Source organism: Stegostoma tigrinum, chromosome 3, assembly GCF_030684315.1.
Source record: "Stegostoma tigrinum isolate sSteTig4 chromosome 3, sSteTig4.hap1, whole genome shotgun sequence".
NCBI classification, from domain to species: Eukaryota; Metazoa; Chordata; class Chondrichthyes; order Orectolobiformes; family Stegostomatidae; genus Stegostoma; species Stegostoma tigrinum.
The window spans coordinates 90,387,605-90,403,178 of record NC_081356.1 but is presented as its reverse complement, the minus strand read 5'-3'; the positions used below and the strand labels follow the sequence as shown (position 1 = coordinate 90,403,178).

The 15,574-nt window shown below is 38.6% G+C and overlaps 1 protein-coding gene across 8 annotated transcripts in view; it reads right to left on the bottom strand.

Moving 5' to 3' along the window:
* The window catches only part of fam172a (family with sequence similarity 172 member A), a 534,183-nt gene that overhangs the window by 50,827 nt on the left and 467,782 nt on the right, over window positions 1-15,574 (bottom strand). The window contains exon 11 of one of the 8 annotated variants that reach the window (XM_048526910.2): window positions 3,547-3,617. The exons of the other annotated variants lie outside the window; for them this stretch is intronic. Coding sequence (XP_048382867.1) covers window positions 3,547-3,617 — 71 coding nt within the window. The remainder of the gene's footprint in view (window positions 1-3,546; window positions 3,618-15,574) is intronic. 8 annotated transcript variants of the gene reach the window in all.

Sequence of the window (15,574 nt, the reverse complement as noted above, 5' to 3'; positions counted from 1 at the left end):
TGTGCCTTGACAAACTCTACAGTTGCTGCCACGGGATAGCTCTTTAAAGACTGTCCATTGCCTATGTACAGTCATGCCTTTTAATTTATTTTCCAAATCTAGCTCAGCCAACTTGTGCTTCATGTCTTCATAATTTCCCTTAATCAAATTTTAACATCCTTGCTTCAGATTAAACTATTTCACTTTCAGACATATAAGAAATCATATTGTCATTGCTTACCTCAAAAGGTTCTTTTACAACAAGATTATTAATTAACTCTTTTTCATTATGTAGGAGTAAATCTAAAATAACCTGTTCCAATGATGGTTCACTTCAAATGCCACTTTAGCAGATCATAATTCCTGGCTGATTTCACTCCCTAGAAGGATATCCTGCAGCGGCATTTTATGTTGCAGTAATGCTTCTCTAATTCCCTGACTAAGGAATTCCTTATCATTACTGCTCTTCCATTTTCTTTCTCCACTCCTGCACCACTGAGATGCATTTGGTTCTATTGACTTGCTTCTGGATACACTCTCCTGAGGAACCAACGCCTTCTCTAGATTCCAAAACAGAATATTGATTGGCAAGCACAGGAGTCTCAGGGACTCCTGCACGACTTGCCTGGTTTTCTCAGACTGCTTGGTAGCTAATCATCCTTCTCTGCCTATACATTTCTAATCTGTGGAGCGACCATTTCCCTATATGTGTTCTCGAACATCTGCCTTGCAGATGCACAAAAATGATTCCAGCTGCTACTTAAGTTCCGAAACCCAGCACTCAAGCTTGTGCAGCTGGTGACACCCACTTCCAGCCTGGATCATTTGGTTTGTGTATGACTTCGCACCTGACAGCAGGACATACATTCTAATTGTGCAGGTTTCCCATAACTCTGAAAATTATTTGTTAGAACAAATATAAATGTACTGCCATCTTGGCTATCCACTTGATGCACCTCATGGAGGGAAGGCTGTTGCTAATGCAAATGAAGATGGTTAGGCCTAGAATGCTATCCTGAAGCACCCTGTGATGATGTTTGGGAATCGAGACCACCTACAACCACATACATCTTCCTTTGTATTTGGTATGACTCCAATAAGTGAACAGCTCCCATCCCGTATTTTGATTAACTTCAGTTTTCTGCTAGTGCTCCTTGATTCCGTACTCAGTTAACTGTTCCCTTGAAGTCAAGGGTAACCACTTTCACCTCACCTCTGGAATTTATCCCCCTTATTCATGATGGCACCGAGGTTGAAATGAGGCCAGGAGCTGAGTGTCCCTAGCAGAACTAAGGAGAAGTAGACATTAGTGGACAGTTTATTTCTAAGCAAGTGCTGCTTGATAGCACTGTTGTTCCGCCTTCCATCACCTTGCTGATGATCAGGAATAGACGATGGAGAGGTAATTGACTGGTTCAATTCTGCTTTCTGTGCACAGGACATACTTGGGAAACTTTGCTGAGTAGATATTAATGTTGTAGCCATACTGGAATACCTTACCTCGGGCTGCAGCTGGTTCAGGAACGTGATTCTCCAGTCCTATTGTTAAAATGTTGACAAGGCTCATAGTCTTTGTAATATCCAGGGCCTGCAGCTGTTTCTTTATATCAAATTGGCTTAAGACTAGTATCCATGATGCTGGAGATCTCAGAAGGAGGCCAAGGTGGGTCATCCATTTGGTATTCCTATTTGAAGCGTATGAAAGGTTCAGTCTTGTCTTTCTGCCTAATATGCTGGGTTTTCTCATAATTGAGGATGGGTCTATTTGTGGAGCCTCTACCTCTTGTTAGTTGTTTAATTGTCCAATACCATTTAGAAATGAATCTGGCAAGAGTTCAGATCATAAATTTGATCTGATGGCTGTGGGATTGCTTCGCCCTGCAGCTTCCGCTGTTTGGCATGCAAGTAGATTGACACCTTATTTTTAGGTATGCCTGGTGCTTTTCCTGGTATGCCCTCCTGCGCTCTTCAATAAACCAGGGTTAATCTCTTGGCTTGATGGTAATGGAGGGATCTGCTGGAGATTAATTGTGATTGAATATAATTCTGCTGCTGGTCATTAATTTCATCATCAACATTTACCGTTTATTTTATGTCCCTAGAGCACTAGCCTGCATCTCTGGATTTCTAGGCATGACATGATTATGCTACTGCCTTATGATTCATTTAGGTTCTATCAGTCAACATATCTAGCAATCATATGCAAAAGCCATTTTGCCCAGCAACCTCCAGTGGCATGAACAGAAAGCAGTCCTCCAGGCAACCAAGCTGCCCTTGTCACAATAACCCATTGTTCAGCTACATCTGATGTCTTTGAAAGGGTGACTTACTCATCTAGAAACAAGAATGAGCAATGCAGGAGGAAAATAATGCAAAACAACAATTATGTGGCTTAATTAGGAACCAAAAATCTAACTGTCTAACAGTGTGCAAGATACACATGTGCCATTACAAATCTTCACTCTTCCCACTCTGTACACTCTACATGACACACGCCCTGTGACTTCAGCAGAGGCTGAGGAAAACTGCTCAGATTCTTGCTAAGATATACATGGCAAGCAATCTCTAAATTTTGGTGTCATTTAAGGCTTTGCCGAAGACTAATCCATCTGACTTTGTACAGGGACAGAATCAGGTGTCAAAACAAAATGTATATTGTGGGAGATAATGGGAATGCAGATTCTGGAGAATCCAAGATAATAAAGTGTGAAGCTGGATGAACACAGCAGGCCAAGCAGCATCTCAGGAGCACAAAAGTTGACGTTTCGGGCCTAGACCCTCCAACAGGGAGAGTGATGAAGGGTCTAGGCCCGAAACATCAGCTTTTGTGCTCCTGAGATGCTGTTTGGCCTGCTGTGTTCGTCTGGCTTCACACTTTATTATCTTGTATTATGTGGGATACTGGCTGGGGATCGGATGGTAGTCTGTTAGAAATGGAGGCATTTTGAGCTGAGTCCAAACTTTCATATCACCATGCTCACAGATGTAATTGGATGCAAAAGTGTGAATTAAATGATTTTGAGCTGGTTCAGTTAAAAAGCCACTAACTAAAGCCACTTCTGGGTTACTCATGTCCATCCATCACTTGCACTATCAGATTCAAGTCAGATTATGCCTCAAAACTCAGTCTGACATTTCAACATCTATTTTCACCACCCTTTTTGATAATGAAGCGTGCGCCAGTGTTGGCTTGTACAGTGCTAATGTGATTTATGTACTCCTTGCTCAACAGCACTAGTAGTCTAAGTCCTAGCTCTGCGTACTGTCTGCATGGTTGTTTGAACTCTGCAATATGCCATGGCTGTCACTGTGCAGCCAGCATTAAGGATCCAGGGAACCTTTAATGGATGCATATGTAACACTTCTTCAAGTCCTAAGAAATATTTGCTTAATATGATCTAAGTGTTTATACAATGCTCCTGGCACAACATCAGTTTGGAAAGTTTGCTAATGAAGAAGTCCCAATACAACTGATTTTTACATGTCCTTTCCAATGCCCCCTTCATTGTTAGCACAGCTTTCTCTACTTATCTGGCAAGCCTGCCCCTACTACCTCTGGATCCTTACCCCGCACCTTTGACTGATTGCTGGCAGCTGATTCATTGGTCCCCACTCCAAGCACGTCATAAGTGACATACCTAGAACACCAGAAAAAGAGTGAGATGAGCTGGCTTTGGTTAATCCATCATGACAGTTACATACTGTTTAAAAGATGCTTGCATGGATTTTTCTTCTGATTTGTCTCCCTCCAGATGGCTTCATTGAGATCTGGAACTTATAAATGCAAACTGAAAGGGAGAACCCGCATCTTACTACCTTTATAACACATACTGCACGATAAACAACTACATTATAAAGTTCTTAAATGAATGTGTTTCATCCTACAATAATCTTTACATGTTAAGTACACTTTCCATATAAAAAATCTGAAAAACAAAGCTGAAGTGCTTTGCTTTGGATAGCATCTTAATACTCTATGTAGTGTTTCAGAAAAAACAATGGTTTTACATCAGCTTGTTGCTGTGTACTGTAGTTCTGTAAAGGAAGATGTTGTTTCAGTAATATTAAACTAACTCTTTACACAGGTACACTCAACTTCTGTTGCATAATTGTTTATTAATACACAGATTCTGCGGCTTTTCTCAACAATTTTAATGGTCTTATGACAGTTAATTTAGATGTTGGCAATTTGAAAGCCAAACTGATTTGTTTTAGGAGCACTCTAATCACTGCACAGTCGTCCCCAAAAGCACCATTACTTATATAATTCCATTCCAGGACTAGTCCTACAGTCACATCATTACTAAACCAATTCATCTGCTAATTATCAGACACATCCTACTTTGCATCAAAAGTCTCTAATTTTGTCTGATGTAGCAGAAAGTCAATTATCCAAATGTCAATTATTTGCACCACACAGTCATTTGAACTTCCTAAAGTGCTTTATTCATGTCTATGTTCCTGAAAAATACATTACATTGGGTCACATATGCACCAACATTATTCTTTTTACTCATTGTGCAGCAATACAATGCCTGTAGTTAAATGCCACAACCCTGTACACCCCCAAATAATTTCTGCAAGTCTGTTTCCTAAAATTGAGGCATTCACTAATTTTTGGACAACGTAAAAATCTTAGAACTGACTGGAGGACAGTCTTGTTGTCTGGCAGTTTCAAATGTTTGCCTTGCAGTTTGTCCTTTGTTGTTTTACAAGGAAAGTATTTCTGTTAAATGCATGTGTATGTCTACTTAACAGAACAAGTTGATATGAAGAGAGATTTAGGTTACTTTTGCTGCATTATTATCAAATAAGTGTCTTTGATGAAGCAACAGCATAAGTGTGGTAGATCAAATGTTTCATAGGAACCTTAGAAATAAGAGCAGGACTACGCAATTCAGCACTTTCAGCCTGCTCTGCCATTTAACATGATCATGGCTGACTTATCTTGATCTCAACTCCACTTTCCTGCCTGCTCGCCATGGCCCTTTCTCTTGCCTTTCATCAGTAACATATCTATATATGTCTTGAATCTGTTGATTGATTCTGACTCCACTGCACTCTGTGGTAGTGAGTTCCACAGATTTACAACCCTCTAAGAGAAGTAGTTTCTCCTCATCTCAATTTTGAATCTATCTCCTCTCACTCTATATCTGTACCCTCTTGTTTGAGACTGTCCCTCAAGAGAGAACATCTATTCAATATCCACATTATCACACTCCTTTAGCATTTTATACACCCCAGTCAGATCCCCCCTCTTTCTTCTGAGCTCCAGCAAATATAAGCGCAAGCTATTTAACTGCTTCTCGTATAAAGCCCTTTCATCCCTGGAATCAACCTTGTGAACCTCCTCCAAACTGCTGCTAGTGCCACCACACCCTTTCTCAGTAAGGAAACCAAAGCCTCACATTTTATTATCTTGGAATTCTCCAGCATCTGCAGTTCCCATTATCTCTGACAATATTCCAGATGTTGTCTCACAAATGCCTTGTATAACTGTGACAACATTACTTTAATAATCCAGCCTTTTTGCAATAAAAGCATAATTCCACTTGCCTTTCTTATTATATGCTGCGTCTGCACACCCACTTCCTGTGATTCATGCACAAAGATAACTAGATCCCTCTGCAGTGATGCACATTGAATCTATGTCCTATTTAATTTAAACAATCCCTTTTAGTTTTCTGGCCAAAAAGGACAATCTCACGCTTATCCACATTAAACTCCATCCACCAGATTCTGGTTCATTCTCCTTGCCTATCAATATCTATCTGTAAACTTTTTATCTTCTAATCACTGCCTGCTTTCCCACCTATTTCAGTGTCACATAAGTTTGCCTACTTTATACAGCAGGATTTTGGTACTGGGTTATGCCAAGATTTATTAATTCTATCCTGTGATTTTCTTAGATACATAGTAGTTAAATTCAACCTGATTTTAAAAAAATTCAGTCTGTTCGTTGACTTTATAACTGTACTAAACAATTTAACATAATTTTAAATAATCATAGAATCCCTGCAGTGTGGAGATCCTTCAGCCCAACAAGTCTACATCCTTGAATAAATGTTCCTTGAATCTGTCTGCAACAAATGGAAGCATGAGCCACAAGTAAATTAAACAGTCCAGCTTTTCAGTTCCACGTAAGAGCACAGCTCTTTTCCTTCAGTTAAGCAAAAGGTATTTTGGAGCAAGAGTAAAACTGCCTTGATGCAAGCATGTTTTTTTCTCTAAAATGTTTGGCACGTGTAGGTTGAATACCTTTGAATTTAAATTTGTAACCATTTTGAATTAATTTTCACTTCATTAATATTTTTGCTCTTCCTTTTAGATGAAGCTTCTGCCAAGGAAGAAGTAACATTAGTGACCTAGTTTATACAGGAAAACACATTATCATGTCTTAGACACCGTTTTTTTGTAATAGATGATAAGACTGATCTGAATAGAGTTGTCATAGTATGGGAGAGGGATGCTAGATTGGCAAGAACAATACAGCATCTGGATCAAACACTAGCTGACTCTCTAATATTTTTCTTATGCTAACAGTCTTTAAATAAAAATAATCACCCCTGAAAATTAACTGATGGTATTATAGTTAATTTGCTCATTGTCATATGGATAACTATGGTGCATTCCCCTAGTCTCTTCAATGATTATATAGGTTTTTCTCCCTAATCAGTATTTGTTTTTAGGTATTAACATTTTGCGAAGTATAGCGTATGAATATCAGTTAAGAATTTGGCTTTTACCAGTGTGTACCTTCATCCTGTTATGTGTAATCATAAGTTAGTTTGAAATAGTATTGAAAATTTTCTGCTATAGTACTCATGAAATAGAATTATGTCCACTGGGAGCATGCAACAAAAAAGTCATGTATCTGCAGCTCACAATTTTATGACACATCTCACAGAATGCAAAGTACACTTTGCAAGGAAAACTAATGAGGGCAATAAATGCTGATCAGCAATGCTCATATGTCAAGAATGAATAACATCATGAGTAACACCAAACTTCCAGGTACAGAACCTGCATTCTACATTCTCATATGTCAGTAGGACCTACATTGACCCCCAACAGCTTTTTCTCTCTTAATAGCTCTTTTCTCCTATCCACTGAATCATGTCTTTTCCCCTGGCAGCCAAGCAAATATCAACATTTAGGATACTCCATAACTGAAATCCAGCTGTCTTTCATTCTCATTATGGAATCTCCAGCGGCTAATGCATGAGTAGACAATTCTATTGTTCATTGGTAGTGCCTTGCTGCACAGTGTCATGAAGTTCACCTTGTTTCCCTCTATTGTGCCTTTATCTTAATTATCATTGGTGACAATAATGTAACATGTTAATGATGAAAGGTGTTCCTGTTATTTCTCTTGAGTTAAAATGTTCATCGTTCACATAATGTATCTAAAGCTATTTCTGAACTGTGATGAAAAAGACTACATATGGTCTGAAACTCAAACCAAAGCACAAATTAGGATTATGATAACACACATTAAAGTAAAAATAAAATCATGTTGACTTAAAGATTCTCCTCCAGTTGAAACTAAATGCAATATTAGTGCTAAATGTTTAACAGCAATTATTAATTATAATATGCAGGATTTTACAAGACAATGATAAAGAAAAAATGGAAATTGCATTGGAGTTAGCCCATTTCTGCAGTAATCAGACAGTCATTTACACAATTTCTAACACAGACATTTTCATCTTCTGTGTCTTCAAAGATAAATAGATGAAACTTACTGCGTTTTTCAGAAACCTCTGCACAAAAATCCACAAGTGAAAGAGATTTAATCTACTCTGGTGCAAGCATTTCTCAAACACAAAGAAGAGGAGGTGAAAGAATAAAGATTTATTATTTTTATGCTCCTGCTAAATGCATCCACTAATTTGCAGCACAGCTTCTACTGGGACAAGGCATACTGTTCTCTGCAGATTTTAAGACACATAGACCATGGAATTAAAGCAGAAGTCACATTCGGAGAAAATATAATGAAGTCTAAATCACGGTACATTTCATCCATATATGTTCATGCAAAAAATACTGCTGGTGCTGGAATTCTGAAACAAAAACAGAAAGGATTGAAGAATTCTAACAGGTCTGGCAGTATCTGTAAACAGAAATACAGAGCTAACATTTTGAGTCCAGTATGAAGTTCTGAAGAAGTGTCATTTATACTGGACTCCAAATGTTAATTTGTTTTTTCTCTCCACAGATACAGAAGATGTTTCAGAGGGTCAACACCCTCACTTTTCTCGACTTTTTCACTGCTGCAAAATTATTGGATTATTTACCCAGCTTTTTAGTCCATACTTCAGACTCTATTCCCTAACTCCTGGCTCCATCCCTTTCCCTAAAGACTTTCTGATATGAAGCTGGTCTGAATGCAACTTTGGTATTACGTTTGATCCTGAGATGTGCTTCTACCCTTAAATTTTTTACCTACCAACCACCTGTTTGTACCTCTACTCCATCTCTTCGCTTCTGCCTCAGCTCATCTTCTGGCCCATGCCTTATCATGTCTAGAGTTGAACTCCAATAGAGTCCTGGATGGTACACCCATTCTGCCCTCCATAAACCTTTGACATCATTTAGCACTCTGCTGGCTATCTCTAATTTGCAATAAGCCCTGTTTCCCCTCTCATTACTGTGCTTGTTGAATTACACCGGTACTTGGTGAAGAAAGGTCATAATTTAAAATTTTCATCTTTGTTTTCAAATGTATTCTAACATTCCTTTTGTGGTTCAGAGTCACACTTTGTTTCATAATATCTTTTAAAGCACCCTCACCCTGACATGTTAGAAAAACCATATGAATATTAGTTGTTAATGTTGTTAAATTATTTTGTTTTGATACTATCGTCCCTGCAAGGATCTGAAAAGGGCATCTTTTCTAAATAATCATTGTCATGAAATATATTTCAGTGCTGGTTTATGAGAACATTGTCACAGAATCATAATATCACTACAGTATGGAAGCAGGCCATTTGGCCTATCAAGTCCACACCAATGAGCATTCCACCCAATTCCTGTTACCCTGCATTCCCAAGGCTAACCCACCAAACCTGAACATCTCTAGATACTATGGGCAATTTAGCATGGCCAATCCATCTAACCTGCACATCTTCGGACTGTGGGAGGAAACTGGAGCACCCAGAAGAAATCCACACAGACATGGGAGAATTCCACACCAAGAATCACCTGAGGATGGAACTGAACCCAGGTCCCTGCCACTGTGAGGCAGTAGTGCTAGCCACTCAGCAACCATGCCACCCCATGTTGTGCGATGTGTGGAAATGAAATACTTTAAGGATTTATATAGCTTGAATTCTTTATTCAACAAACAATATTCATGCAACTATGATTTAAAAAGTACATGAAATTAAAACTTTTGAGTTGTTCTAAAACCACTGTGAATTAAAGAATGTTTAACAGTTTATATACTTACCATATGCAATATTTAAGAGAACATTAAAATAATTCAGAAATGCTCCATGAGGAAACTATGCACAGGTTTAAACCTTAAAAGGAAACAATCTTATAAGGTTGATCTTTCTTGCAAACATAAACATTTTATTGGGCTTGATAAAAATGTTTTCTGATTAGTATCATACATAGTAATAAGTAGCATGGTGTTATTTGTAGGACTTTATTGAAAATAATGTGTCTCTGACTAAATTTAACTGCCTATTTCTCCATATTAAAAGATATAGGCATAGAGAAGCTACTGCACGCCTTTAGGAGATTAAAATAAATACTCAGAGTTACAAAGGCATTCGGTTTATTTCTAAGTTTATTTCTATTCTTTTACCAAGACAAAGTCCCAAATGGAAGGTCAGCCCTTCCTGTGGATAAACACCACAGTCACCTCGAGTGTAGCTGTTATCTTTTTCAACAAGGGGAGACATGTGGCACAGCCTAAAGCCAGGGCATGAACCCTGACTAAGCTTAAGACATTTATCTAACAACATCAACTAACACTTCACAAACAGATTCACTAGTTGTGACCCTGCAGCATTTGTGATTAATCAAAAAAGTATCTTGGATTTGAAGGATGAAATACAAGAAGCGAACAAAAAGGGATACACTCTCAATCTTGCTCATCGACTGGCAAGGTGTGTTGAACTCAGACACAGCAAATAGAATAAAATGATCAATATGTTTTCACTTGTCAGTTGGGAAAAAAAAACAAACTTTAACCCCAAAGCAACTCACATCGATCACGTAACATTTTAAAGCTGTCTTCAGATGATAACCATAATCTCTGTAAAGGGTCATTGTTTGACTTTAAGAATTGGGAAAGAAGTGAAACAGTGAAACTTTAAATCTGGGGTAGCAATTGCACAAGGTACTTGTTTTAGCATTGTTGTTAATAATAATAAGCATAATAAAGTGAGGACCTCTTATTAGTATATTTGCATCATTTCTGTGACTTAAACATAACTCATTTTTAAACAATCTCTGTTCTGAAGTGGCGCATACACAAAACAATTTAACGGAACATGATCTTAATGAAGACTAAAAGAACACACATCATTAATGACTTGAAAAAGTTATTGTAAGTGCACTACCATGGGTAGATATTTTTGAAATACTCTTAAATTATCCCCAGATGCTACAATTACAGACACATTTCACTTCTAAATTTAGAACTGTTATTTAGAACTGAATTTCTCAATGATATACAAAACACTGCATGTTATTCAGAAGACAATATTAAAGACCATTCATCAGTTCTGTGAGGCTAATCTTGAACTACAGTAACACTCATGGCAGGAGAACTTAAATGGAATTTCAGGCCCCTAATATTTAACACCAGATAATTCACTGGATAATTCAGTGTCATCTAATACTTCCAAGACTCTGTAAAGTTAGCATAAGTACCTTTCTAGTGCGTAACTAACCTGGATGGTCTAATCTTGATTTGTGGTGGTGGTGGTGAGGTGGGTGATGCAGGAGTTGGGCCTACTTCCCCTGGAAACAGTGTAGTGGCAGCTGTCAGGGCTGTCAGATACTGTGTGAAAGATCCGCTTTGATCAAGATAACTGCCACGCCTATTTTAAAAATGAGTAGAAAGCTCTCCTGCCCTCACAGCTAACACCACCTTCAATAATTTCCCTATATGCTCTCCATGCCCACGCATGCATCACATGTCCCACCAGTATGGGCCATTGATACACTGTATTCCAAACCAGATCTCTCTAGTCACTCACATGACGTCTCATATGCTACATCCCAATTCATACCTCTTTGTCTATCCTTCATACTCCATCATACTCTCCATGTCAACCTTTGCACCTCTACCTACATATATAGCCCCTATCGTCCATTTGCTCCCAACTCATGCCAACCAATGTTCTATCCTCCATCTATTCCCCTTACAGCCTCTATGCAAACTCACTAGGGACAGACCAATGTACCATGCTGAAATGAAATAACATAAATTTCTGAATGTCTGTTGATGATTTCACTGCATTAAATAAAACACTGTCTTTGATAAAAAAAATTACAGTTACATTACTTCAACAACTTAATCACTTATAAAAAAAACAAGAATTCACATTTATATCTCTAAATCAAAGATCCTTTAATAATTTATAGCTATCAAACTCTGAACTAAAGACACCCTACTGTGTAAATTGTTGGTTATGAAATACATAAGTCAGCACAATTCTCCTTTGATAGTCCCCAGGATTTGTCAACACAGAATGAAATAGTAACCAGTTTTTTTTAAGAGGGAGAATGGTTATTATATGACAGAAGTTCACATTCTATGTAAGTCACTTAAACTTAAATAATGGCAATAATAATGGTACTACGCTAGTGTTGACGCAAGTGGTTTTGGAAAATACGTTGAAAGTTAAGACAGTGTTGAAATAGTGACTTATTTTTGAGAAGATATTTCAGAACTTTCAACAAAGACACAATATGTTAGTTGTTGAGAACAGCTGAAAGAGATACATATTGTTGAAGCCCTTTGTTGTTTATTCATCAGGACAATTTAGAAGAATATCAATTCAAGGGGAAAACCAACATTTCTACTGCATGAGATTGGTTAACAAGTGAACTCTGATGGGTAGAGGTGCTGCTATGCAGAATGCAACAATGAATGATGATCGATAGTTAACTGCCAGACTTGCTTTAAATTCTAAACTAAGCAAGTCAGCTCTGATTTTCTGGGGCATTGTCCTGGGAAATTCACCAGTGAATGGCTGTCACTTATTTTATTGGATTGAAATAGGCACACAAAGTATACATGCTCTTTCAATCTGCAAATAACAGTGCCCTGTGTATTCGTACATTGTTTCCAATACATGTAAGCACACCTAACTGCAGGTTCAACTGACAATCCCAAATGAGCCGTCAGTATAATTCTTTGCACACATGATTATCCAGAAAATATTTACTAACTGCAGAATCACATCTAATATTAGACACTGTGCTATGAGCTTGCAAGCTTGGGGTAGTGGGTCAAAGTCAGTACCCTACTTGTTACAAATTGCTGAAGAGTTATGCTTTAAAACACTGGTACTGCAATTCATATACCATAATTTTCCTTTGTGTAATAGGTAGAAGGTCATTTTTGCCTTGACATTAGTATCCTGTTCTTGGCAATTCACATTGCCACTTAATAATAGGGTGGCGGTAGCTTAGTGGCAAAGGTGCTGGACTGGTAATCAAGATCCCAGGTTAATGTCTGGGTATGTGGGTTGGCAATATTAGACAGGGTGGTGAAGAAGGAATTTGGCATGCTTGTCTTCTTTAGTCCAAACACTGAGTACAGGAATTGGGATGTCATATTGCAGCTGTACAGTTACTGTTACAATTCTGGTTGTCCTTCTATGGAAAGCATGTTGTTAAACTTGAGAAGTGTAGAAGAGATATACAAGGATGTTGCTGGGCCTGGAGAGTTTGAGTCATAGGGAGAAGCTGAATAGGCTACAGCTTTTTTCCCGGGTACATTGGAGGCTGAGGAATGACCTTATAGAGGTTTATAAAACCATGAAGGGCATGAACAGGAAAAATAGCTGAGGCATTTTTGTCCTATGGTGGGGAGTCCAAAACTAGAGAATCTGCGCAGACAAGTGGGACTGAAGGGTCTGTTTTTGAGCTATATGACTCTCTGACAATAAATCCCAAAGTGGCAGCTGATGAAATTTGAATTCAATGAAAATCAGGAAGAAGAGGTTGCTCACTGGTGATCAATAGTAAAATATGTCTGGTTCATTAGGGTTAAAAAAGGGAGATAATAGAATAATAATCAGTGGAGTAGAAGTACAAGGAAATTTAGTTGGACTAAAGGCTGAAAAATCCTCTGAACCTAACGGCTTGCATCCTAATGTCTTTAAAAAAGCAGCTCCAGAGATAGTTGAAGTTTGGATATTTTCAGTTTTCAGTCCAGCAACTACTCAAAATTGCATTGGTATTTGCATAGCAGAGTCATGTACCTATCTTTGGCAGCCAGATGGGAGTAATGATTGCAAGAGATCTTATTAATCAAATGTCCCACAGATAAAATTGAACAGATTGCTATAGCGCTGCTCTGTCAGCAGAACAAGGAAACCTATTCTCTGAAAAAAGGAGTTCAAACTGTACTATATAGTTAACCAAATAGAAGGCCAAATTAATTGTTCCTCATTTGTGCATTTTTAAGGGCCTAAGTAGAGGGCCCGGAATGACTTATAATGTGGGAAAAGCCTGGTGACGAGGCCGATTATTGGCCAATGTATCACAGTGCCAAAGCACCATAAGCTGGTAGTTATTTAACTTGTCTAATAATTTTAAAAATTCAAACATTTGTTTACAGAAGCACTGGCTTTTGGACATCGCTGGTTTTTGCTGCTTAGATCTGAAGTACTGTACCGAGACAATCAGAGTCAACTAGGTTTTGTGAAAAGGAAATTTTGTTTAACCAATTTATTAGAGTTAGAACATAGAACAATACAGCACAGAACAGGCCCTTCGGCCCTCGATGTTGTGCCAGTCTGTGAACTAATCTAAGCCCCTCCCCCACACTATCATTATCCATATGCTTATCCAAGGACTGTTGACCCTAGACCTTCTTGAAAGATATTCAGATATTCAATTAAGAGTTCACTCAGGCAGCCATTTTCTAATCAAAAACCAATCTAGGTAATTCTGTCTCAGCCAATTTCACCCATCAAGCTTGGGTCTGAGCTTTTTACTACAATCACTGTAACTGAACCAGCTGCTTCTCATAAGTGAATGGAACTGAAGTTGTACCCTAAATATGTAAAGGTTCCCTGGTACAGGTTCTCAGTCTAGCCGAGGTCGTGCACAAACTTTAGGGTTGGAGACCAGAGCAAATTTTGTCAAACTGGTTTTGCAATCACTGAAATGGTCAGGCAACTACTGACCTCCATTCAAACCAGAAGACCCTTTAACCAGAGATTTATTTTGATTGGTTCTGATTAGGATGTTGCTGAAAAATTTAACAGATCCGAACCAGACATAGTGGACTTTCTAGGGAGTGGACTCTCCTGCTTACTGGCCTATGAGTACTCTTACTTAGTTTTGGTTTAGTAGGACTCCTTTGCTGTCTTGAGCCTGCATACTGGTAGCAACCACAACGGCTTACTTGCCTGGATCCTTAAGAAAATTTTTACAGTTTGGCTGAGGCTTGGCTTTGTTTTGGGGTTTTGCTTTTGCTGACCTAGAGTCCCTCTGTTCATGATATGTCCTGAGTGTGACTATGCAATTGCCTCCATTCAAAAATTTTTACAGTTTGGCTGAGGCTTGGCTTTGTTTTGGGGTTTTGCTTTTGCTGACCTAGAGTCCCTCTGTTCATGATATGTCCTGAGTGTGACTATGCAATTGCCTCCATTCAAACGGTGGTCCCCTAGCTCAGTCAGACTGGCGAGCCTGTCCACTTCTGTTGGTGTACTCTGCAATTCATATGCTTCATTTGCTGCATTTTCCAATGATAAAATCATCTGTAGTGCCTGTTTGAAGTCCAGTTGGACTTCAGCTAGTAGGCACTATTACATGGTTACATCATTTATCACACACTCTCAGCACCTCATTAAGGGTTACACCAAAGTCACATGCTTCTGCCAGTCATCTCAAAACAATAGTGTCTCAGAATTAGAGGAGGTTCGGCATTGTAATATTTCCTAGCTAAATCTGTAAACTCTCAAAAGGTTTTAGTATCTGGTGCCTCAGGGAAAGTTAGGCTCCTCATAACCAAAGAAGCTACAAGTCCACAAGCTGTCAGGACAATTACTCATGGCTTTTCATCTGCCCAGAAAAAAAAATACATTCTTTCCACATTCTGGGCGCTGTCTTCGATTTCAGGGTCAAATGAGTCAAGATTGACAGTGGTCCAGCTCTCAGTGTCAGAATGTCAGACACCTTCTTTTTAACCTGTCAGCCAGGGATCCCAGATTGGGTTAGATTAACAGCACCCATCAGGGAACTCGTATTCTGATGCCACTTCGTTACAATCACTATACCTACCTATGTGAGGTGATCAAGTCTGAACAAGGCCTGGGAGACGGACGTGCAATGAGTGCAAGACATCAATTTTTGCGGCTTATGGGTGCCTAGTATTGTTATCATTATTATTCTTCTC